Below are 24,395 nucleotides of genomic sequence, written 5' to 3' on the forward strand. Positions count from 1 at the left end.
TATATATATATATATATATATATATATATATATATATGCTTACCATAAGATGGATACATAGATATATGAAACCTTTCATGTATATATCTACCTGCTTACCATAAATGTGTCCTGTATATCTGGAACATTTCATTTTTTTTTCTTCTTACCATAAAGTATATCTGTATGTATATATGTATATATGAACCTTTTCCTTTTATATATACATATATGTGTATATGTATATATCCATGTTATGGTAAGCATAGAAAGCTCAAAACAAAGCCCAGAGGTTGGTTGGTAGCATTTCTTTGGAGTCCTAGGCCAGATTCAAAGACACACACCCTTCACTCTAGCTAGCTTTCTGCTCAGATCCTTCCCCTTTTGGCAGGCCCTTCTTTCCTCCTTCCTTTCCACCCTACCCTGGGGGGAAAAGATAAGAAAGACTGACTACAGAGACAATCAACATGACAATTCAAAGAAAAATTATTCCTAAAGAATTAGTCCAAGAATGAAATTATAGTCCCCGTTTTGAAATTGTTGTTATTGTTCTTCAACTGTGCCTGTTTGGAGTTTTTTCCTTCTCTAGAATTTTACTAATGAGGAAACCAAGGCAAAAATGATTAAGTGACTTGTCCAAGGTCACAAATCCAGTAATTGTCTAAGACCAGATTAGAACTCATGAAATGAGTCTTCCTGACTCCAGTACTGACATACCACCTAGGTGCCCCATTTTGAACTTAGACTCTTGCTATTTCCCTTGCTTTTAAATTCCATTCCAGAATGAGTGTGTTTTTGCCTGAATTGTCCCAATTATTAATTGCTTCAATTTTCTTCCATTCTTTTGTGTTGAAGAACAATTTAATTCAGTGAACTGAAAGCATAAACTCACTAGTTCATCAAAAAGAACTTTTAAAATATAGCATGGCCTTCAAAACACAGCACATAAGGTTAACTTTAGAGCCTAGGAAAATTTATTTTAAGGCACCTCAGAGTGAAGGGGATGGCAAACATATTCTCCACATGATCTGGGTGGTGACTATTACACCATGGGCAGTTTGAATGGAATAAACTCTAAAAGGGGATCCAAGAGCTTATTAAGGCAGGCCCCAAAGCAAGAATTTGGAGGGCTTAGCTGGAAATTATACTAATTTAATTTAAAATGTCAGACAGAGAAATATGAAGAAGGGGTGCAGGGAGTGGAGAGTGATAGAAATGCTTTAAAAACCAAAACTCAAATATATTCAAGAGACAGATATGAAACTACCTTCTAATAAGCACAAATATGCAGGCAACATGGTTTAGTAGAAAGCACACTGGTCTTGCCAAGACCTGGGTTTGAATCCTACTCCCAATATGATTCACAGTAACTTAGACAAGTCACTAAAATTTTCTCAGTTTCATTTCCTCATATGTAAAAATGGGTTCATAATAATAATGAAGGTTGGGGCAGCTAGATGACACAGTGGATAGAACACTAGGCTTGGAATTGAGAGGACCAGGTTCCTTCTTAAATCCTACTGCCTTCTGGAACAAATTCTTCTCATTAGAATAAAATGCTTTTATTCTAACAAGGTGGTGGATAAGGGTGGGGATTAGAATATCTGGTGCTTTCCTTAACTTATTCTTTAATTTGTTGGCCTTGAGAAAGCCAATTAACCCTCTTACTTTCTCAGCTTTTGTATGGGGACTGTGGAGATATGAATATATGCTTTACAGGGATGTCCTGGAGAAAAAAAGGAATTACAAGTGTGAAACTAAGTTTTAATTTTATTTTCAAGAGTTAGAAAAAGCCATAGTGCATTCATAGCCAGGAGTGCTTTAGCCATTTTCTTTGCTGAGTAAGAAGTGATACAGTTAACAATTAGGAATTTTGGTATCATAGACTTAGAGTCAGAAGACCTGGGTGCAAATCCCACTGCTAATACTAGTTTTGTGACTTTTTGTAAGTAATCTAACCTCTTAGCCTTCACTGTCTCAAACATAAATGATGGTGCTAATATGTTTATCACCCAACTCCCACAGTTGTTTGAAGGGTCAAATAAGCCAATAACTATAAGGGCAACTCATATAGCTGTGAGGGTACCTTACATAAGTTGTATCAGTTTTTATTAAATTTGTATTAATAGCAGGCAGTTAGGTGGCTCAGTGGATTGACTGCTGAGCCAAGAGATGTGAAGTGCTAGGTTCAAATATGGTTTCAGACACTGCCTGTGTGACCCCTGACAATTCATTTAATCCCCATTGCCCTTATAGTTTTCTTCTGCCTTGTACCCAATACACAGGATTGATTCTAAAACAGAAGGTAAAGATTAAAAAAAATTATTTAACTGTATTACCACATTGTGTTTAACCAAATTTGTATTAGTTTCATTGTATTAATTTTAATTCACCATTTCAGACATGCAAACTGGCCATTTCAAATTCACAGGTGAATGTGTTCATGAACAACCTCTGCTCACCTCCTCCACAGGTAACAGTGCAGGGAAAGAAGTCTGTTTGTCTCCACTGATGACTGATAGGCTGGTAGAAGAAGAACTGGACCACGCTGTCTCTGGAGGATGTATACCTGGTCTAAAGAAATTTTCATTACAACACATTTGCATACTTCTGTTCATACTCTCCCACTGTTTCAATACATAATCAATATGTGTCAACACTACCTGAGAACCATCTAGTCACAGACAGGAAATTATAGGATGCAGAAACAAACTGTGCAATGAGCAATCATTAATCATGAATTGTCATTTTCAGAGTATCATCAATTCAAGGATTCTTAAGACAACACAACTTACATGTGACACCTACAAAATTTCCAAATCACCAAGAGTGATTGTCTTGGAAAATAATTGGTATAGGAATGTAGCCAATTCTTTAACCATACTCTTCAACTACCATCTGGGCATAATTTTTTACAAGCCACAATTTCTGGATAATTCAACCTGGATTCTCTGCTTTTCTATAACAAGTGCCATCTCCTTCCTAATTCCAGGTTTCAAATCACCTTAGAATAATTTCCCCTGCTTATCCTTTACCCCTCTGCTCTAGATTCAAAGGATGATGTCAAGACCAAATCCCTTACATCTGTTCTTGATCCTATGTCTTCCTAATGCTTCTGAAAAACCTCTTTCAATTATCCCTCTTCCTAAATTTCCATCTCTTTATCCACTGGTTTCTTCCTTTCTGCCTTCAAAGAAGCCCAATACTTCCACACCCATTTAAAAAAAAATCCTTTAGTAGAATCTATCACCCCCTCTAAGTAATTATCTTTTATTTCTTTTTTCTCTTAGTCTGATTTTTGGTCATAGCATCCTATCATTTTGGACTTCTCTCATCTCTGGATTTTCATGATATTGTTCTGTTGTGCTTCTCTTTCTAGTTACTGAACCAGTTCTTTGAAGTATCATCATGCAGGTCCCATCCCCTATTCACACATTATACTTCTAGTGTTCTCTCCTAGGCCTTCAGGAATTTATCAGTTCCCATGTAGTCAAATCTAATCTCTATTTACGTAATTCTCCAAATCTACATATACCTTCTTCATCTCTCTGTGGAGCTCTAGCTCCACACTTCTCATCTCTTAATAGACATTTCCACCTAGATGTCCCAGAGATATCTGAAATTCACTATATCCAAAATAAAACTTGACCATCTCACTTCCTTATTTCTGTCAAGGGAAACTATTTTAAAGTCATTCTTTCTGTACTCTCTTGTTCAATCAATTGCCAAATCTGCCTAGTCCACTTCCTCCATACCTCCCTTGTCTGCCTCCTTTTTATTCATACCACAAGGAACCTAGTCCATGCCCTTGCTGCTCATAGCCAAACTTGCTACTCCTCTCCAGTATATGAGTTTCTGAAATCTATGCCTGTCACATACTGCCACCCATACTTGTCATGCTCTCCCTCCCCACCTACAAATTCCTAGTACCCTGCAAGGCTTAGATGGTAGTTAATAAATACTTACTGATTTGCTGAGTTTTCTTCCTTGAACAGATATTCTATATGGTAATTTAAGAGAGTAATCTTCAAATGCAAAATTTAAAAGAAACAGTCTAAAGGGTATAGGAAATAACCCAATATGCATTTTTTTTCCTATGAAGAGAAAAGCAACTGAGATGGAGATGACAAGTGAGAAGTGAAAATTAGCAGAGGTTGCCATTTTCTTCTTGCGGAGATAGGAAACTGGGAAGTAAGTATACTACTTACTTAAAAGACAGCCCAGTACAATGAGAAAAGCACTGGATGTGAAATAAAGGGACAAGAGTTCAAATTCTAACTCTAATGCCTTGTGTTTGAACTTGGACAAATCTAATTTCATTGGGTTTAAATTTCCTCATCTGTAGAATAAGAAAGTTGGGCTACATGATCTCTAAGATCTCTGTTTGAAATGTAGGAATCTAAGGCTCTCGAATAACAGTAATCAGTGTCAAAGGGTTTTGCAGCTAGATAGAAATTTGAAAACAGCTCTTCTATGCCTTATAATATGATGGATATGGGGGAAACTATGACTTTTGGTTGAAATTTAACACACTATTTTATTCTAAATTTAGAATATTAAACCTTTTTAGATTCTCTGAGTTTTCATGACTCATCAAGTCACAAATTAGTTCCTGCAAATCCAATGTTCCATAGCAAAATTCTCTACCCAAGTAGATATGGCCTGTGAAAGGAAAGTTAGAATTAACTTGAGGAGAGGTTCACATGCTCTGTTAGTATTTCTATGCAAGTTGCTTACTAAACTACATTTTTTTAAATCAGCAAAATGTTGAGACAATTTCTACAATATGGAAGTAGTTTTTCAATGTAAATGACTCTGAAGGGTTAAAAAACAAGATATGTGAATTGAAAATACTGTTCAATGAAACGTAATTTCCCAAATGTTATTAGGATGAACACATTCTTGCAGGTAATAAGTGTCCTATTCATGCCTTCTTCATTGTTAGCAAAAGGGGGTGCCCAGCTAATACCATCCAGTTTCCAAATATTGCAAGCAATGATGGGGCCTTCTGTTTGCCTCAGTTTTCTTATCTGTAAGGTAGAAATAATAGCTGTGCCTATCTCCCAGAATTTTTGTGAGGTCAGTGAGTTAATATTTGTAAAGATTTTTTCAAAGCTGAAAAGCATTGGCTAATTGTTTTTATTTATTTTTTATTACTATTATTTTTATATATAGAAGTTCATATTGATTTTATTTCCAGACAAAATACCTATACTAGGGGGCATTTGCCAATAAATGAAAATGTAAATTACGAAGAACATCACGTTGGTTGGTAAGCAGACAATCTTGGTACAAGTAATTCTTTTGTATTCAAGAAAGCAAAAATATAATGAAGTAACATATTTAAGAAAAGAATCATTTCAGCAATAAATTTTGCAAATACTTTCAGATGCATAAATTTTGTAGTAACAATACTTCCATTGGTTGTGTATTTCTTTTTAAATCAAAGATCCATAATAAAAGGAAAGGGACAGCTCTAAGAGAGAGGAGTTGTAAAACTCCAAAACAGGGTAAAAGAGACAATTTTCAGAGGGATCACTCATAAGACACAATATCCTACAGGAAAATGGGAGGAGGAAAGCAATTCCTTTGTAGATTAACAATTCAAATACCACAACCAATCAAGGGGAAGAGTGGGATAGAATGAATGAATGAATGAATGATCACTAGGTAGCTAAACATTGCCTTGAAATTGGGACACTCTAGAAGAGAAAAGAAGTTGTGGGGCATTTAAAGTGAATAAAGAATGCCCAGGGTGAAGAAGATGGGAACTGCTAGTTGACACAGTAGACAAGAGTTCTGGGTTTGAAGTCGGGAGGACTCATCTTTCTGAGTTCAAATCTGCCCTCAGTCATTTAGCTGTGTGATCTTAGGCAAGTCACTTAAACCTGTTTGCCTTAGCTTCCTCATCTGTCAAGTGAGTTGGAGAAGGAAATGACAAACCACTCCAGTATCTTTGCCAAGAAAATCCCCAAATAGGATCACAAAGGGTTAGACATGACTGAACAACAAGTGTGAAGGAGCAGCTGTGAAATCATAATAAAACACAGTGTGGGGTCAGTTGTTGCTGTCCTTCAGCATCATTTACTGAAAAGTAAGGCTTGTCTTTTAGAAGCAGTGTTATTTAAAGATCTTCAAATACCCAAGAAGAAACAAAATACTTAATGAGAATTCTTCTGCAAACCTCAACTACCCTTTCCTTTAGCACACTCTCCACATGAGCCAAACAGCAAAGACGGAATTGTAGGTGGTGATAGCATTGCCACTGCTCTGGACCATATTATAAAATAAATTGCATGCTAAGGACCGGGGCTAGGAAGTACTTTCGAAATGTGGCAGAATGTGAATCTCATTAACTACTTGGTCCAGGAAAGCAGGCTGGGGTTCTGCTAATAATATTGCTCCTGTGACATGGAGGAAGAATTCTGGACTTGGGTTGCTGTTCACCTGCTTTCAGTTCGACTACCTACCCATAGTCTGCGAACTACACTGATGTGCATATGAAGAGATTTACTGAATCTGGAAACGGATACATACGTGAAAGAGTAGAGAAGCTCATCAAGTTTTTGGTTTCCGGAATCCTCATAAAGACGGTAAAAACAAAGAGTCAGAAGCAGCAGAAACTGCTGACAGGAACAGTTCAGAAAACAAAATTAATCTATTTCATATGGCAAAAGTATTTTTTATGCATGAGTTTTGTTCCTTTCACATTCTTGTTTTTCTCTTTAGTTCCTTTTATAAAAAGAATTTTTTTTCTATATTTACTTGACACTGTGAAGTGCAAGAAACTTAATGATTTTGTTTTGCTCTTAAGCTTGTGGTATCTGTTCTCAAATTTGTGCCTGCTTTTCATTAGTTGGCACAAACTAAGGGATAGTGAATTCCAAAAAGTTCAACAGCTTAAAGCTCCATTTGCAACAAAATTAAAATTCATCTAAAATTTAATTCAAATAGCAAATTCATGATAATCAAGTGACTAAATTAAAAGAATAAAGGCTGGACCTTTGATTGCAGTGTATCAAGGCAGTGGTATAAAACTCAAAAAGTTCCCTGACAACTCTTTTATTCACTTTAGTGAAAACACAAATTAACATTATCTAACATATTGTACTACTTTTATTTATTTTGTTAAACATTTCTCAATTACAGTTTAATCTGTTTGAGTTTTGCTCATCTCATGGTCCATTTGTGAGTTTGACACTGCTAGGTAGGGAGCTCTGAGTGAGGAACTCCTTCTGTCAGTGCTGGGAAGTATCTTCTTTGCAATTTATAGTCTTGGAGAGTTGTACAGAGTACCCAAATGTTAAAGGAGGGCCACATAGTCAATACATGTCATAAGCAGGACTTGACTCAAGGTCATATCAACGTCTAGGCCAGCCACTATGTCGTACTGATTCTCTGAATGACTTACACTTATAATAAATTTTACTGTCCTACACAAAGTCCCACTCTATTAGCATACAATAGATTGGATGTGATCCCAAGTTCCTGAAAGCAGAACACAAAGAGGAGGAGGAGGAGGAAGAAGAGGAGAAGGAAAAAGAGTAGGAGAGGGACAAAAAAAGAAGGAAAAGAAGGAGAAAGGAGAGGAGAAGGTGAGAAGAGAAAGAAGAACAAGGAGGAGGAGGAGACAACCTCAACTCTTTTATCCATCTCTGTCCACAATGTTTGAATTCTCATATCGTCATAATCATTAATGGGCTGTATGATGAAGTTAAAAAGCAGTGGAAGAGATGTGAGATCTAACTAATTCACATCTTTCCCAAAGTATATACAAATGGAACTGGAAGAAAACAAACAAATACATTTGAAATGAAACTGAACTTCCTGCATATCTACAGTGGTTTACTGTCATTGTTGTTGGCAATAAATGTAATAAATTTGGTCTCTGATACCTAAGTTAGTCTCTAATATATTATATTAAGACATGGAATAGAACTTAGGGAAATGAAGTCAGAAAATATGACAGAACCAACTATGAAGAGAAGGAATTTATACTATCTGTAGTGTTGGCGAAGCACTGGCATGTGTGCCTAGCCAGATTTTTTTTTGCATGCCCTGCTCCTCTGTCCAACTGCCCAAAGGGAGCATTTCTTTCTTTTGCTCTCTGAGGTAATGCAAGAGAGCACCTCCCCTACCTGCCTCTCTTGAACTTGAAAACCTTCACTAAGGCTGCTATAGATGATATATGTATAAGAACAATAAGGGATCAATTTTCAAAATATCTAAAACATCAAATTCCAAAAATAATTGTAATGATCACAGATAACATTGTTATCTCCTCAAAAGAAGATTAAACAACTGCCAATCAACATGACTGCTTTGGCATCTTTATAAAATCTTTAACAAAATGATCTATGTATGACATATATCGAATATAGCCTTGATGAAAGCTTGAGAAGGGGACAGACAGGATTTTGCACATGATTCTCTACATAATGATCAATCTTCATAGACATACCACACCAAAGAGAAGCAAACAGTTAAACAAAACAAAAATATCAGTGAACCAAAATAAAAACTAAAATCTGAATACATTTAAAATAAACCATAGAAGAAGAAAATCAGGAGTAATGGAAGTCAAAAAGAAACTATATAATGCATGCCAAGAGACACCAAAAGATGGAAAAATAGCATTCAAAGAAAATAAAGCAAAAATCAGAGATACTAAGAAAATCATAATGTTTCTTTATGTTTAAATAACATAAAGAAAGAAAGTAGGAAATCAGATGAAGAAATTGAGTAAGAACTTTTAAAAACCCAGGTAGAATTCATAAAAGTTATCAATATGGAAAACAATAAAAACATAAAAAATGAATGCAAGAAATAGCAGATTCAATAGTTGAAGCTATAATGATATACAATATAGTAAAGTCAGAAATGGAAAAAAATCATTGCATCGGCCAGAATATTAGAAAATCTTCATATGCATGCTAGAGTCTGGGAAGAAAGAACATATTGCATCAATCACACATTTATTGTGATTGTGATCCTATTTTTTACTGTTTTGATTTTGTTGATGGTTTTAATTATATTGATTACTGTTTACTGTGATCCTAAAGAAGTTAGCAGATAAAAGAATTTGTATATGTAAATCAAGAAAAAAATATTCTCAGTGAACACAATGAGCCAAATGGAAATGGAAATAATCCATAAGACACTGACAATTAAGAACTCATAGTTTAGTGAGTTTAGACATATCAAGGTTAAACTTCAAGGGTACAAAAATGGATATAGGAGATATATTTTTTGAGAAACTGACTTTCAAATGTTAGCTTCGCACAACTGTTCTGAGGAAATTTTTAACAACAAAGAAATCTTCCAGGAGTAAAGTACTAAAAAGAGCTAAGAGAAACAGTTAACATAGTGTGAGAACCTTTTACTAAATCACTAAATCTTTTAGAAGAGTGTTTCAGTGAAACCGAGGAGGGAAAAACAAGTTGGAAGAGAAAAACAGGTAGGCAAAGCTCCTATTTCCAATTATGACAAAGCCCAAATTAAAGTAAATGTCAGATTCAGTCATTCATTCATTCATAGAGCAAAGCAACTTTTTATAGAATGGATGGAATAATAGAAATAAAATGAACAAAAAAGCTATATTCTTGGAGGCAAGTTGGTGGCTCAGTGGATTGAGGGCCCAGGTCTAGAGATAGGAGGCCCTGAATTTAAATTAAACCTTAGACACTTCCTAGCTTTGTGACCTAGCAAGTTACTTAACCTCTGATTGCCTGACAAAAGGATCCACTGAAAAAGGAAATGGAAAACCACTCCAGTGATTTTCCTTGCCAAGAAAAACCCCATGGATAGTAACAGTCCATGAGGTCACAAAGAGTTGGACATGGCTGAACAGTAACAACAAAAATTCCTTTCTGAGAGAATATGGCAAAAATGTAAACCTAATAATTATATCATCAAATATAAAATGAGACAAACTTCTCAATAAAATAAAAAAGTTATAAAGTGGATTGAAAAGCACGGTTAAAAAATACACTTATAGGAAACACTTTTAATCCAAGAGGTTCTAAATAGATTCAAAATTAATGACTGGTCTATAATTTACGGTGCTGCTGAACTTTTTGGAGTAAAACATTTAGTAGCTATGTAACACTAGATTATTTTGCTTATCACAACACTGTCTCCACATCAATTGTTAGAAAGATTGTGCTTGCAACACTTGCTTCACATTGTTATTGTGAAGAGAATTATTTGTAAACTTTATGGCTCCATATGGATATGCTTTTATTATTACTACTCCTCTCACTACTTTTACTAATTGCTACTGTTATTGCTGCTATCAATTCTGTTAAGACAGAAGGCTGGCTAATGACATCAGACAGTCAAAGCTGACACCAACAAGAAAATACTAAAAAGCAATAAGGGCAAAGGATGATGCTAACAAGTTTCTATACAAAATAAGAATGTATCGATCTTAAATATTTGCTTCTACTAATACTACAATAAAATTAATGAAAGAAAGCTTCATAGTCTAGCAAAAAAGTCAGATTTCTACAAATCAACAATGAATATAAAATGACACATAGTTATGACTAAAAATACATACTCCCTATTTGAGTCACAGGACATGAATAATTTCCTAAGGAAGAAATAGAAACCATTAATAACCACATGAAACGATACTTAAGCTCCTCAAAAATTGGAAATACAAACCAACACAGGAAAAAAAAGATAAAATCTAATGTTGGCAGTAATATGGGAACACATAAATTCTAACAGATTGTTGGTGAGACTGCAGATTGGCACAAACATTTTTGACAACAATTCGGAAAGACAATAATGTGATGTCACAGAAATAATTCTTTGCAGCCCAGAAGCCCCATTAGCACTATTCCATTCCCAAAACACTGGTTCAAATTTAGGAGGTAACTTCCAGTAAGAAAACACCCTCTCCCAATGCATATCTACAAGTATTTTATAAAGTCTAATCTAAGATAGTTGCCTAAAGACATTGAGAAGTTAAGTGACTTGTCTAGGGTCACAGAGATATCTATCAGAGACAGCACTTGAACCTAGCTCTCCCTGAAACAGAAGCCTGTTGTTAATCTACCAAACAATGCTAATGTTCTATGCAAAGCATAATAAAAAAGGAAAAAAAGAGAGCTTTGAATCCATGGAAGAAGGGAATTCCAGGTATGAGGGACCCAGATTGTACAACTTTAGACAAAAGGTAAAATATGTTATGCTAAATTCTGGGAATTGCTAATGGGCAACTGTAGTCAGAAATTAGTATGTGTTAAGAGGACTACAACAAAAGGAATCTAGCTGCTTTGTAGTGGCAAAGAATTGCAAGTTGAGGGCGTGTCCCTCAATTGGGAATGGCTGAACAAGTTGAGGTGCATGATTGTGGTAGAATATTATTGTACTATAAGAAATGATGAGTAGGATGATTTTAGAAAAACCTAGAAAGACTTACAGGAATTGATACAAAGTGAAATGAGCAGAACCAAAAGAACATTTGTGCACAGTAATGGCAATATTTTTTTATGAACAACTGTGAATAACTAGTTATTCTCAGGAATACAGTGATCCAAGAAAATCCCAGAGACCAATGATGATGAATGCCATCTGCTATCAGAGAAAGAACTGATAATCTGAAGGCAGATCAAAACATACTATATGTCATTTCATTTCTTTCATTCCTTCCCTCCGTCCCTCCGTTCCTTCCTTCCTTCCTTCCTTCCTTCCTTCGTTCCTTCCTTCCTTCCTTTCTTTCTTCCTTTCCTCCCTCTCTCCCTCCTTCCTTCCTTCCTTCCTTCCTTCCTTCCTTCCTTTCAAAGACCAATATGAAAAAATGTTTTACATGATTGCATATGTAAAATCTGTATCCGATTGCTTGTCATTTCAGGGAGGGTGGAGGGGAGGGAATGAGGAAGTGAGGCTGAGAAGGAGGGAGAGAATTTGGAACTCAAAGTTTGAAAGAAAATGAGAATTTAAAATTGTCTTTACGTGTAATTTGGGGGAAATAAAATATATATTTTTAAAAAATAAAAAAGAGTCTAGCTAGAACAAACTTGGAAAAGTTCTAATGCCAAGCAAGGCAATTTATATCTTATTCTAGAGGAAATAGGGATCCACTGAAGAGTTCTGAGTATTAGAGTGACAAGAAAGAGTGTTTGATGGTTGTATTTACAAATCAAACACAAACTGGGCCAACTCTTAAGGAAAGGGAGTTATGGTATAAATCCAAGCACTTCACCACATTATTTCTCAGCCAGATTTCAGGAACAGGAAAACTGGAACCAAAATAATCAACTATAAACTTTCTCCCTAATGGGAAGCCTCTCAGTCAGATTAAATATTTATAGATAACTAGACATACTAACAAATAGAATAATGAAAGATATGAGACAGCATCTTTGGAGAGCCCGGAAGCAATCTACTGAGAGAGATGATAAGAACATGAACTAGACCTGAATGGGAATGCAGAGAAAATGAGGTATGTAAGAAAAGTTATGGAGATAGAAAGTCTAAAGAATTACAACAATTGGTTGGATATTAGAGAAGAGGGAAAATGAAGAGTTGAGAATGACTTATTGGTGGTGAACTTGGATGACTGAAATTGTGGTAGTGCCCTTGACAGAAACAGAGAAATTAGAAAGAAAGGTAATTCTAGGCAGAAATATAATTCTGTATTGGACACATTAGATTTGATACCTGAAGGGCAGCTAGGTGGCTCGGTGGATTGAAAGCCAGGCCCAGAGAAGGGAAATTCTGTGTTCAAATCTGGCCTCAGACATTTCCTAGCTGTGTAGCCCTGGACAAATAACTTAACCCCTGACTAGCCCTTACCTCTCTTCTGACTTGGAACCAATACACAGTATTGATTCTAAGATGGAAGGTAAGGGTTTAAAAAAGTTTGTTATGTCTAGGGAAACTGAAATAGAGATGTCAACCAGGAACAAGCAACACAAGACTGAAATCCAAGAGAGATTAAAGATTAATATTTGTATATATAGAAATATATATCTTTACCATATGTATACACACACATATATATAAATTATTAATCACCTATGCTACCTAAACATAAAGCATATACATATATACACACATGTGTATATCTATATATAATTGTCACAAATTGTCATTGTTTCATCAATTAGTTATATCTGACTCTTTATGACCTCATTTTGGGGTTTCTTGGCAAAGATTCTGGAGTTGTCTGTCATTTTCTTCTTCAGTTCATTTTACAGATGAGGAAATTGAGACAAACAAGATTAAGTGACTCACCCAGAGTCACATAGCTAGTAGGTGTCTGGGGCCCAATTTAAACTCAGATCCTCCTCACTTCAGGCATAGCACTCCATCACTGTACCACCTAGCTGCCCTAGGCATAAATTGTCTACATAGAATAACAGGAAATTTGATTATATTGTTTAATTAACTATTATAATTAGCTAAGAATCATAGAAAAGATGTCCCAAAAATTTAGTGCAATTTTAAACTTTATTATGTGCTTGCACATATGTGTCTATAATATATATATATATATATATTTCAGGATCATCTACATAGATATGACAAAGTCATAAGAGCTAATGAGGTTTCCAAGAGAAAGATAAGATTAAAAAAACCTATCATGGAAGCACTTTGGGAGAAATACAGAGTTCAAAAATGGGAAATAGATGATTATGTAACAAACTATATAGATCATCAAAATTTTTATTGATAAGGAGCATTTTATCTGGGGCTTTGGGGGGGAGAAAAGCTAAATCAAGCATGTCTTTTACAAGGTATGTCAAAAGTCTTAATGTATTCTTAAGCTACTAAGCTGTTTTTTAAAGTTATTAAAGCTTAAAACTGCATCCACTTTTAGTCTTTAGTGTAAATAAAATAAGTTCATTTCTGTGTTCATCCTGCTTTTGGTATTTGAACTCTTGGTAAGTGAAGAGTTTAAGACCATCTTGTCATTCTGAATTACTTCCCTATGGGAACTATATAAGAAGGCAGGATAATGAAAAACTAAATGATTCTTTTATTGAGGTTGATGAGGAAGGTTATTCCCCTTCAAAAAACTGGAATGTCTTTCACTTAAGAAGCTATATAGTTTTAAATTTTTCTTTCAAGATTTTAGACTAGTTTCTAGGGGAAACTGGCAAAATAAGTGTAAATCAAGATATCAGACACTAGGATCTTTCTCCTTTTTTCTCTTCCAAAATAAACAATATTGAGCAAAGGCTTAAGGACCAGACTCATGGGATCAGAGGTTCCTAGATTTAGAGCTGGAGATGAGAAGAACAGTCCTTTACTTTAGGCAAGGCTGGTAACAGAGTCTTGAAGTACAACCACCTTGGACTAGAGTATTAAAACCTTTCCTTCTAGGAGATCTTAGAGATCCAACCCCCTAATTTTACAGATGGGGCTAGAGAGGATAATTCCAATAATCCTACCCAGTGGATTAAAAAAATATACTAATGGAGAAAGTGGGGAGTGCTGTCAATCCCTAAATGTATAGGGAGTGGAGGATACCTTTCCAAAATATAAATGAGTCTCAGGTTTTATACCTGAATTTGGAGTTGGTGACAAGAATTTTCCTGGAGGTTGAAAAGGACATGCCTAAACAAGGTTTTGTGTAATCAAGGACAATTGAGTTAGTGTCAAATAAAAATAGTCCCTGTGATAGGAAGACATTCCTAGAACAGTGTGTTCCAATAAGGAAAACTCAATGTTTTTTCCTGTGGTGATGAAAACTGGGTCCTGGGATAGAGAAAGACTTTCTTTTTTTTAGGATTCTTGACCTATCCCATCCAAGATAATCATATGGTGGAAGAAGAAAGAGCTAAAATTGGTAATCCTGTGGAGAACTTAAGACCAATCAGAGAAGAAACTCCAAATTTTTAAAAATTGATCTTTTGTTTTAGCATCATTTCCTTTCCTAATTTATTCCTCCTCTTCCTTCCTCGCCACCCCCCACCCCATTAAGGACACTATCCCTTTATAATAAAGAATAAAAACAAAAGAGGAAGGAGGAAAAAAATTTAACAAAACTAGCCAACAGAACAACCAAATCCTACATTATACACAATGTTCCACCCTCACAAACTCATGCCTCTGCAAAGAAAGAGGGAGATGCATTTTCATACTGCTTGTAAAGAAAGGATTCCCGATGATAAATACCTGCTCAGAATGCAAAGGAACTGCAGGAGGAGACATGAAAGTAAACACTAGTGACTCCTACAAAGAACATGAAGAATTTTATAAGATCAATAAAAGGAAACTTCTGATGAGAACACCATGAAACTCCAGTAGGAAAAGAAACCTCTTATATTCATCTGTAAGAGGCTGGGAATTAACATGGATCTTGGGAAAAGGCCTGCTCATCAGGTGGTTTCTATTTCCCACAGGTTCTATTTTGGGATATATTTTATTTTCCATGGTCTTTCAAAAAATTTGTACTTTTTCTTTAATATTTTGTATTATTTTCTTTCAAGTTGTTATTAATGTGCAAAGCCTCAATATGCTATTATTATATCTTGCATACATTTTCTTAGGTTTTTGTGGCCAGGTATTTAAAGCCAAGTGAGTGAGAGAAGGTCAAAGGTTATTCAGACCCTTTACATGAGATATCTCTAAACAGGGGATAAGAAGGGCTAAGTAGCTTCCTTTCTAGAAGAACAAAAACAAAAGAAGCCAATAAAGAAATACAAGCAACTTGTGATTAGGGGAAGTTAGAGACAGTGTTTTAAGTTTCCCATAAGTCATATGACACCAACGTCTAATGAAGGGGTCGGCAACCTTTTTGGCCGTGAGAGCCATAAACGCCACATTTTTTAAAATGTAATTTTGTGAGAGCCATACAGTGCTCACAGTGCACGCTCCTGTAACAGTGCCTGAAAAAAATTGACTTTATGGCTCCTGCTGAAAGAGCCATATCTGGCCCTCAAAAGAGCCAGATATGGCTCAAGAGCCATACGTTGCCGACCCCTGGTCTAATGTATTAGAAAAGATACCTTTGGTTGGGAAAAAGCCTGATTTTTTTCTACTAGAATTATAGTTAGGAAAGATTAGAGAAAGATAAGATGCAGTACTGAGGAGGAACTAGGGAATTAGAAAAATTTCCTGATTGAATCAAAACTTCAATTAAGTCAGCAACTGATGATTTCCTAAGAATACGGGATCTGAATATGGGATGAGGAAAAAAGTTCTAAAAAATGGAGATAACTGTAGCTATATAGTTCTTTTTGTAATTACAAAAAGCTGGAAACTAATAGGATTGCCACCTATTGTGGGGAGTGGCTAAACAAATTATGAATAGAGTGAAATGTTATTGCTCCACATGATATTATTATGTACAGTATCATAGGAAACTGGGTACTTCTAGGAATTGACACAGAGTAAAGTGAGCAGAACCAGAACATGCCAACAGCATTGTGAAGAAAAACAGCTTTTAAAGCCTTTAAAACTCTCATCAGTGCACTAATACTCCAGCATTCCAAAGATGAAGCACTCTATACAAACTTGTTTCAGAAAACTGGTATCAGGACTTAAAATGCCAATTGAGAAATTCATTTTTGAACAAGGTTAATATAGGAATTTGTTTTGTTCAGTGATGCATATTTGTTATGAAGGTTTTCTTTTCCTTTTTGGTTCATGGGGAGGGAGGAAATGGAAGAAAGAGAAAATGAACACTTGATAATTAGAAAAATTAATAACATTTAATTTGGAAAAAATATTGTTATAAATAGATATTCAAGACTTCCTATTTCATTATATATAAGTCCACAGACTTATTAAGTGCCCATTGTATGCAAGATATTGTATAGGCAAGACAAATAAAAGGTCTGATCTGATACAGGTTGAGCCCAAGAAACTTACAACCTGGTGGGAATATGGTGTTACACTTACAGGTAACACTGACACAGAGGAGACTGGAGAGTATGAGAAATCTAATGAGTGATATATCACTTTCATTTGGGCAAAAGAGTGGTTGGTTAGAAAAAGCTTCATGAAAAAGGTCGCAAAGGAGATTTGCTCAGTGTGATCATCTGATAAACACCCAAAACAACAATTAACAACAAATAAACACTAATGAGAAATAGCAGGGGGAAAAAAACCAAACCTTGTACAAAAAAAGTAAAAGTCTTACACCCGCTCTCCAAAGGAGCAAAGTGTTGATATGACTTTAAAAACACAGAAGATATAAATCAACTAATATACCATAAGTCACCAGAAAGCCCTGAAGCTCCTATAGGGCATGGGAAAGATACTCAGAACTATCAGAAAAATACCCAGAAGCCAGAGTCAAAGTCAGGAAGCCAAATAAAAGGTCATCTTAAAGAAAGAAGAATACAGATAAGAGAATTAAACAAGAATTAAAAGGTGCAAACAGAATAATAATATTAGAATGAAGTTTATAAATGATCAACCAGAAGACAAGTCAAGGAGTCTAGGAGAGAAAAGAAGGGCTTTACTGGGGGGTTGTTGGATTGAAAGAGGGAAGGAAGGTAGGAGGAGAAGGAAGGGAAAGGGACAGGAAGGAAGGTAGCCTGGCTGGGGTAGCCCTAAGCCCAGAGGGGGAAATTAGCGGAGCCTTTCTGAGCTCAATAAAGGTCAGGAAACAACTTAAGGGTATAGAATAGTTGGGTTTATTTAGTTTAGGAAAAGTTAAAGGCAAGGAGTTAGATCTCCAAGGGGACCAAAGCTCTCCTAAAAAAAAAGCCAGTCCCACCGGCCAGGGAAAAAGGGATTTCTGGGGGGAAAAGGTTTCTCCAAAAAAGGAGCCAAAACCCCGCACTCTCTCTTTCTCTTATACTTTACTCAGACACCTCCCATAAAGGAAGTGGGATGTGTCTGAGGAAGTTAGGGTAGAGGATCCTGGGAGAGGTAGTCTCCCAGGGTTAGTGTATTTCAAAATGCACAGGGTAGAAAACTATAATGGTTATGAGGGAGATATTGTGGAAGTAGAATCAATGAGACTTAGCATCTAAGCAAATGAAACAAGTTGAGGATAATGCCATGTAATTTTGAGTTAAATAGCATAGACTTCAAAGAAGGAAAAGTTACTGGATGGCTTTAAAGTATATTAAACTAAAAATTGATGTTTATACCAATAACTGAAGTTCTAGTAGTTTTAAGATGGTCTTGTACAATTATCCTCCTGAGTACACTTTCTTGTTCTCCCTTTGCTGGATCTTCATCTAGGTTATGCTCACTAACCATAAATATGCCTCAGAATTCTATCTTGGGCCCTCATTTTTTTAAAATACTATCTGGCATGGTGATTTTGTCATATTCATTAGTTCAATTAACAACATTATGCATATGATCTGCAGATCTATATACCTTGTCCTAATCTTTCTCTGAAACTCTATATTCCCAGTCCTAATCTCTCTCCTACATTTTAGCTACAAATAGGCAACTCTCTGGGATATCTTGAATTGAATGTCCTATAGGAATTCCAAGCTCAACATATTCAAAACAAAACTCATTATCTTTCTCTCCAAAACCTTGCTTCTTCAACTTCTCTGTTACTGTCAAGAGTACTGACATCCTCTCAATCAGCTAGGTTCAGAACCTTGGTGTCAACTCCAATACTTCATTCACTCACTTTGAACATAGAATCATTTGCAAATCTCTTTCCTATACATCCTTCCTATCCATCTCTTTCTTTCTACTCACAGAATCACAACCTTAGTTCAGACCCTCATCCCTTCTTTCCTAGAATATTGCATTAGCCTTCTCATTGGTTCCCTGCCTCAAGTCTCTTCTTCAAATCATCCTCCACACAGCTGTCAGAGTGGTTTTTTCTAAAGCACAGGTCTAACCATGTCATCTCCCTCTGCTCTCCCATACATTCAATAAACTACAGTCACTCCCTTTTACCTCCAGGATCAGATCTAAAATCCTCTCTGGCTTTTAAAACCCTTCACAATCTGGCCCTTTCCTTCCTTTCTATGTCATACAATTCACTCCCCTGTAAGTATTCTTTGATCTACCTCCAGACTCCATGCATTTGCATTGGCTGGTGCCCATGCCTGGAATGCTTTCTCCTCACCTACACCTCCTGGCTTGCTTCCCTGGCTTCCTTTAAGACACAGCTCAAATACCACCTTTTACAGGAGACCTTTCCTGCTCAATCTTCACCCTCCCAATCCTAGTGCCTTCTCTGAGATTACCTTCCCTTAACAGTACATATATCATGTGCATATAAGCATTTGTATGTCTTCTCCCCTATTATAATAGGTGCCACTTGAGCAGAGGGATTGTCTCCATCTTTCTTTGAATCCATATTGCTTAATTCAGTGCCTGGCACTTAGTACATGTCTAAAGACACTAGACAAACTGAAATTAAGGAATAATTTCTTGTGACTGACTTACTGACATTTTATTGCTCTAGCTGCTACACTCTTCCTGGCTTTTTTGGTAGAAACATGGACATCCTGCCAGAGGAGAGACTAAAGAGGTAAACTTTATATACTCCTCCCCTAAGTGCTGATCTCAGGAGAGCTTTGTGAAGTATCATATGAGAAACAAATAAGCCATTTAGGAAAACTCAAGAGCAGAGAGGAAGACAAATGGTCATTTCCATGAATGACCAACTAAAGAAAACCCTAATTGAATTTTGATGCAATTAGGAAAAGAGCAAGTAAAATATGGTCATTCTCAACAGAAAAAAAAGAAATCTGTCTGCCTAACATTTAGGAAATTGATGGGTTAGTATTCAAAAGATAATCCAGAAAATCTGTTTTCCAACAATCATTGGCATCTGTGTCCCTCCCTGAGTTTAAAGATGTCTAGATGTAGACATCTTTAAACTCAGGTGGTTATTATTCTTTCTTGGAAAAGCATATCTATTCTACTGTTAAGCAGAATATTCTAAGATAAATACTCTGTTCTCAAGATGTCTAATTTGAGTTTTTGCAGTGCCCTGGTAAGGTCCCTGGCTCCCTCAACAAATGAGACATAGCTTGCAACAGTTCATTTGTCAAGCTTCCCAGATGAAAGGAAGAAGTATCTGCTAGGAATTTTGCCTGGACACTTTCAGGCATTTTGTAGCTCAAATTAATGCAGCTAGGACAAGGTGAGTCTCCTGTCCCATTTCCTCTGTAGGGACCAGGAGTAACTTCATCTTTAGACAACTTCTGCTGGTTACTGAATAAGGAGAAGAGAACTACATAAGACATAAGGCTGAACAGTTTGCAAGATGATAAATGCATTTTTCAACTCTCTCCCAAAGCACTAGTAGAATTTGTCTATGCAGTATGCCAGACTAATCAGAAATGATGAATGGAGGAAAGGAGTGCCTATGTTTTATCCACAGATGAGCACAGGCAGGCACATGAACTCCATTTCTCAAGAATCAGAGTTAATCAATTCATCCAGACATCTAGAGGCAGCACTATGTCACAGATAGTGAATTAGATCTTGGGTTGAATCCCACTTTAGACATTTTACAGTGATATGACCATGGATCACATCTTTAAAAAGGGAGTAATTATATTTCTATTCTCTATCACACAGGGTGGTTGGGAAGAAAACTTTTGCAAACTTTAAATCACCATACAAATATGATATTTTATTTCCTATAACCCAAGCTCATTTAGGTCAGTGTTTTCAATGCAATGATCCATATAGGTCAGAAACTGATTTAGGAAATCATGAATTAACAATAAGCAGGTTGTAGTGTGTTTTTATTTATTTTGTTAAATAATTTCCAATTACATTTTAATCCAGTTGGGCAGTACTCAAAGTGTTCTGGGTCACATGTTTGATGCCTATGGTTTTGATAGAGTGGCAAGCTAAGAAAACACTATATCAACTTAATTCTATATATATATCTAAAATAGGCAAGTCCCTTCCAATTATACATATTACTCTAATGAAAGTAAGTAGGAATGATTTAGATCAGGCGTCGGCAATGTATGGCTCTCGAGCCATATCTGGCTCTTTTGAGGGCCAGATATGGCTCTTTCTGCAGGAGCCATAAAGTCAATTTTTTTTTCAGGTGCTGTTACAGAAGCACGCACTGTGAGCACTGTATAGTTCTCATGAAATTACATTTTAAAAAGTGTGGCGTTTATGGCTCTCATGGCCAAAAAGGTTGCCGACCCCTGATTTAGATAGTATTGGACTAATAGCCAGAAAGTCAGGAGCTGAAATCCTGCCTGAGAAATGTATTAGCTGTGTGACCCTAAGCAAATCATTCCAAATCTTTGAGTCTTCCAGCAAGTGAACAAGAGGAACATCCACCACGATCAGGTGGGATTTATACCAGGAATGCAAGGATGGTTCAACATTAAGAAAATCATCCACATAATTGACCATATCAATAATCTAACAAAGAAAAACCACATGATTATCTCAATAGATGCTGAAAAAGCCTTTGAGAAAATACAGCACCCATTCCTATTGAAAACATGGGAAAGTATAGGAATAGAAGGACCTTTCCTAAAAATAATAAATAGTATATACCTATATATATATACATACATATATATATATACATATATATATATACACCTATATAGTATATACCTGGTACTTAGGTAATAAATTTATGCAACTTAGGATACTGGTAATACATTAACAGAGTAAGACTTGACCTACCTAAAGAGTACTAGATAAAAAGAGTACTTTAACACTCCAGTTGAATAATAATAATAATAATAATAATAATAGTAACAATAAGCTTTTATTTATATTGACATTTATATTGAACCCATTATGTGCTAGTCACTTTGCTAAATACTCTATAATGATCATTTCATTTGATCCTTACAACTCTGTGAAGTAGACATTATTATTATCCTCATTTTAAAGATGAGGAAATTGAGGCAAACAGAAGTTAAGTGATATAACTAGTTTCTCCAGGTAAGAAGTATCTGAAGCTGGATTTGAATTCATGTTTTTCTGTCTCTAGATCTAGCACTCTCTCTGTTATATCATCTAGATGCCTGAGTATTGATGTGAGCTGAAAAGTCCCATAAACCCTGCCAAGTAGCTGTAAGTTATCAAGAGAACATAGAAACAATAACTAAATGATTAGAATGGGGCTGCCTTTCATATAAGACATATGAGTTGCTTAGATTTACAATTAGGAAAAAACTCTTCACATCAATCTTTAGACATAAACTAGGTCACTAGCTGGGGTCTCTGGACAGCAAGTAGAGGTGATTCAGTTTCCCAGTCACAGAGGACTAGATTTAAACAATGCTCAATTTCCAGGCTCACTGCCTTCCTTAGAGTCTGCACAGAAAAGAAAAAAATTTGATCTAACATTGCCCAGGGATATTTAAAATATAATTAGCATCCCATTTACATTGCAGTTTGCTTTCCCCCAATAGGTAAGCATAGTGAACCATGGGTAAAAGCATACAGACTAAAGTGGACCCAGTAGATACAGTGACATCAGTTCCCTGGAGATCCAGGGCAACAACTGCCCAAACAAATGACCCTTTCATTAGTGATTAAGATAAAAAGCATTCCTGAAAAACCTGCAGGATACAAAATAAATGCACATTAATCATCAGCATTTCTATATGTTTCCAACACATCACAGCAGCAAGAGGTAGAAAGAGAAACACCATTTAAAATAATCCTAGACAATATAAAATACTTAGGAATATATCTACCAAAACAAACACAGGAATTATATGAACACAACTACAAAACACTTTCCAAACAATTAAAACTAGATCTAAACAATTGGAAAAATATTGATTGCTCATGGGCAGGATGAGCTAACATAATAAAAATGACCATTCTGCCCAAATTAATTTACCTATTTAGCGCCATACCTATCAAACTACCATAAAACTTTTTTACTGAATTAGAAAAAAATATAACAAATTTCATTTGAAATAACAAAAGATCAAGAACATCAAGAAAAATAATGAAAAAAAAACATGAAGGAAGGTGGCATAGCAGTACCAGATATTAAACTATACTATACAGCAGCAGTCATCAAAACAATATGGTACTGGCTAAGAGACAGAAGGGAGGATCACTGGAATAGACTTGGGGTAAGTGACGTCAGCAAGACAGTGTATGATAAACCCAAAGAGCCCAACTTTTGGGACAAAAATCCACTCTTTGACAAAAACTGCCAGGAAATTTGGAAAACAATAAGGGAGAGATTAGGTTTAGATCAACATCTCATACCAAGATAAATTCACAGTGGGTGAATGACTTGAATATAAAGAGGGAAACTATAAATAAGTTAAGTGAACACAGAATAGTATACTTGTCAGATCTCTGGGAAAGGAAAGATTTTAAAACCAAGCAAGAGTTAGAGAAAATTACAAAATGTAAAATAAATGATTTTGATTATATCAAACTAAAAAGTTTTTGTACAAACAAAAACAATGCAGCCAAAATCAGAAGGGAAACAATAAATTGGGAAAAAATCTTTATAACAAAAAACTCTGACAGAGGTATAATTACTCAAATATCAAGGAGTTAAACCAATTGCATAAAAAATCAAGCCATTCCCCAATTGATAAATGGGCTAGGGACATGAATAGACAACTTTCAGATAAAGAAATGAAAAGTACCAATAAGCACATGAGAAAGTGTTCTAAATCTTTAATAATTAGAGAAATGCAAATCAAAACAACTCTGAGATATCACCTCCCACCTAGCAGGTTGGCTAAAGTGATAGAAGGGGAGAGTAATGAATGCTGCAGGGAATATGGCAAAATTTGGACATTAATGCATTGCTGGTGGAGTTGTGAACTGATCCAACCATTCTGGAGTTGTGAACTGATCCAACCATTCTGGAAGGCAATTTGGAACTATGCTCAAAGGGCTATAAAAGAATGCCTTCCCTTTGATCCAGCCATACCATTGTTGGGTTTGTACCCCAAAGAGATCATAGATAAACAGACTTGTACGAAAATATTTATAGCCGCACTTTTTGTGGTGGCAAAAAAATGGAAAATGAGGGTATGCCCTTCAATTGGGGAATGGCTGAACAAATTGTGGTATATGCTGATGTTGGAATACTATTGCGCTCAAAGGAATAATAAACTGGAGGAATCCCATGTGAACTGGAAAGACCTCCAGGAATTGATGCAGAGCAAAAGGAGCAGAGCCAGAAGAACATTGTACACAGAGACCACAACACTGTGGTAAAATAGAATGTAATGGACTTCTGTACTAGCAGCAATGCAATGACCCAGGACAATTCCGAGGGATTTATGGAAAAGAAAACTACCCACATTCAGAGGAAGAACTGCAGGAGTGGAAACACAGAAGAAAAGCAACTGCTTGAATACATGGGTTGAGGTGGACATGATTGGGGATGTAGACTCGAAACTACCCCACCAATGCAACTATCAACAATTTGGAAATAGGTCTTGATCTATGACACATGTTAAAACAGGTGGAAATGCGTACTGGCTATGGGGGGATGGGACGTCGGGGGGGGGAGGTGAAGGGGAAAGTAAGAGCATGAATCA

The 24,395-nt window shown here is 35.9% G+C and overlaps 1 protein-coding gene across 1 annotated transcript in view; it reads right to left on the reverse strand.

The window, feature by feature from the left end:
- Nucleotides 1-24,395, reverse strand: part of ADAMTSL3 (ADAMTS like 3) — a 616,185-nt gene that overhangs the window by 180,143 nt on the left and 411,647 nt on the right. The window contains exon 10 of the mRNA XM_044660156.1: nt 2,442-2,553. Coding sequence (XP_044516091.1) covers nt 2,442-2,553 — 112 coding nt within the window. The remainder of the gene's footprint in view (nt 1-2,441; nt 2,554-24,395) is intronic.

Source organism: Gracilinanus agilis, chromosome 2, assembly GCF_016433145.1.
Source record: "Gracilinanus agilis isolate LMUSP501 chromosome 2, AgileGrace, whole genome shotgun sequence".
NCBI lineage: Eukaryota > Metazoa > Chordata > Mammalia > Didelphimorphia > Didelphidae > Gracilinanus > Gracilinanus agilis.